The sequence below is a fragment of the Cyprinodon variegatus genome, unplaced genomic scaffold (genome assembly GCF_000732505.1).
Source record: "Cyprinodon variegatus isolate N-32 unplaced genomic scaffold, C_variegatus-1.0 Scaffold1832, whole genome shotgun sequence".
Taxonomy (NCBI): domain Eukaryota; kingdom Metazoa; phylum Chordata; class Actinopteri; order Cyprinodontiformes; family Cyprinodontidae; genus Cyprinodon; species Cyprinodon variegatus.
This window is the reverse complement of record NW_015152285.1, coordinates 56060-58115: the sequence shown is the minus strand read 5'-3', so window position 1 is coordinate 58115 and position 2056 is coordinate 56060. Positions and strand designations below refer to the sequence as shown.

Sequence of the window (2056 nt, the reverse complement as noted above, 5' to 3'; positions counted from 1 at the left end):
AATATACAAATATTTACATCATTAGAAAACATAAGGAATTTTTCCGCAAGCGGTACGCTAAACGGGTTGCCGACCCTCAAACTATGGCATCAGGAACAACATCAATGATCTGAATGATCTGGCCCTGATAGCTGGGACTGAGCTGGTTATAAAAGAGGCAGGAGCAGGTGGATTAGATGAGTGGTAATTGGAAACCAGGCAGAGTTAGGCAGGTGAAGGAAATTAGCAATTAGATGGGCCATCAGAGCCATGAGCAGCAGCTCAGACCTAGAAAAATTAGAAAAGACTGAGCTGCCTGTTCTAACATAACTGATCACAGAACCACATAGGACCTCATAGTCCACCTTGGACCCCACAGCATGATGCAGCCACCATCTTACCCTGAGCCTAGAACACCTACAGATGAACCATGTCCTGTTCTGAGCCATTCTGGCCCTCAGGCCCAGGAGGTTCCTCCACCAGTCCAAACGTCCAGTGTCCTGATGCTGAAGCTCTTTCAGTGTCACATTTTTATCGCCACATGGTTCTGATCCGATCTCTACAGATGATCTGCTCACAGCGGCAGCAGATGGAGGACCGGCTGAGGTTCTACAGAACTGATTAGAAGCCAGGATCTTCTCACCTTGGCACTCTGCAGGTTTCTCACACCCGTCTGCCGCCAGCGGTGAACAAGCTCTGCATTGGTGGAGGCATCTTTCCCAGGAGCTGCTTCCTGGACCTTCTTAGATGTTAGAAACCTTCTCGTCCATTCTGGTTCCTGATGTTCCACAGAGATAATCTCAGAGCTGCGGCTTCTGCTCCCTGTTGGAGCTTCGGGTTGGTCAGAAGGAGGAGGACCTGATGTTGGTAAGAAGGTCTGCTGGAAGTTCTGTGGTGACCTGGTGTCTGGTTTTCTCTCCTCAGTGACGCTCACGTCTCGGCGCTGCTGTCCCTGAAGTTTGGCCTGTCAGCTTTGGACATTCGATCCATCAGAGCCAGCGTGGAGGAGAACCGCCCCCCTCAGGCCTCAGCCAATCAGAGCCCTGCGTTCTTCTCCCGGGTCAAAGTCAAATGGATCAATAATAAGATCAACCAAATGCGGGTCAAGAGTAAAAGTCCTGTAGCTGCTACTTAGCTTAGCATGTTAGCAGAGGTAGCTATAGCTTTTAGTTACCGTAGCATGTTGGCAGAACTAAATGTTGCTTCTACTTAGCGTCGCATGTTAGCAGAGCTAGCTGTTGCTTCTACTTAGCGTCGCATGTTAGCAGAGGTAGCTGTAACTTCTTGATGTTAATCTGCGTTCCTGGACCCAAAGTTCCACAGAACCTCTGGGAACTGTTCTGTAGATCAGAACTGTCTTCTGGATCGAAACTGTGAACTGTCTTCTGGATCAAAACTGTTCTCTGGATCCGAACTGTTCTCTGGATCAGAACTGTTCTCTGGATCAGAACTGTCTTCTGGATCGAAACTGTTCTCTGGATCAGAACTGTCTTCTGGATCGAAACTGTTCTGTGGATCGGAACTATTCTCTGGATCAGAACTGTTCTCTGTTTTGGAACTGTTCTCTGGATAATTTCCGTTCTCTGGATTGGAACTGTTCTCTGGGTCAGAACTGTTCTCTGGATCGAAACTGTTCTCTGGATCGGACCTGTTCTCTGGATCAGAACTGTTCTCTGGATCGAAACTGTTCCCTGGATCGGAACTGTTCTCTGGATCGGTACTGTCTGGATCAGTTCCGTTCTCTGGATCAGTTCTGTTCTCTGGATCAGTTCCGTTCTCTGGATCAGAACTGTTCTCTGGATCAGTTCCGTTCTCTGGATCAGTTCCGTTCTCTGGATCCGAACTATTCTCTGGATCCGAACTGTTCTCTGGGACAGAACTATTCTCTGGATCAGAACTGTTCTCTGGATCGAAACTGTTATCTGGATCGGAACTGTTCTCTGGATCAGTTCCGTTCTCTGGATTGGAACTGTTCTCTGGATCAGTTCCGTTCTCTGGATCGGAACTGTTCTCTTGATTAGTTCCGTTCTCTGGATCAGTTCCGTTCTCTGGATCAGAATTGTTTTCTGGATCAGAA

The 2056-nt window shown here is 48.1% G+C and overlaps 1 protein-coding gene across 1 annotated transcript in view; it reads left to right on the top strand.

Moving 5' to 3' along the window:
- The window catches only part of LOC107104652 (tumor necrosis factor alpha-induced protein 2-like), an 8796-nt gene extending 7448 nt beyond the window's left edge, over positions 1–1348 (top strand). The window contains exon 6 of the mRNA XM_015404696.1: positions 904–1348. Coding sequence (XP_015260182.1) covers positions 904–1114 — 211 coding nt within the window. The 3' untranslated portion in view covers positions 1115–1348. The remainder of the gene's footprint in view (positions 1–903) is intronic.
- Positions 1349–2056: the final 708 nt, after the last annotated feature.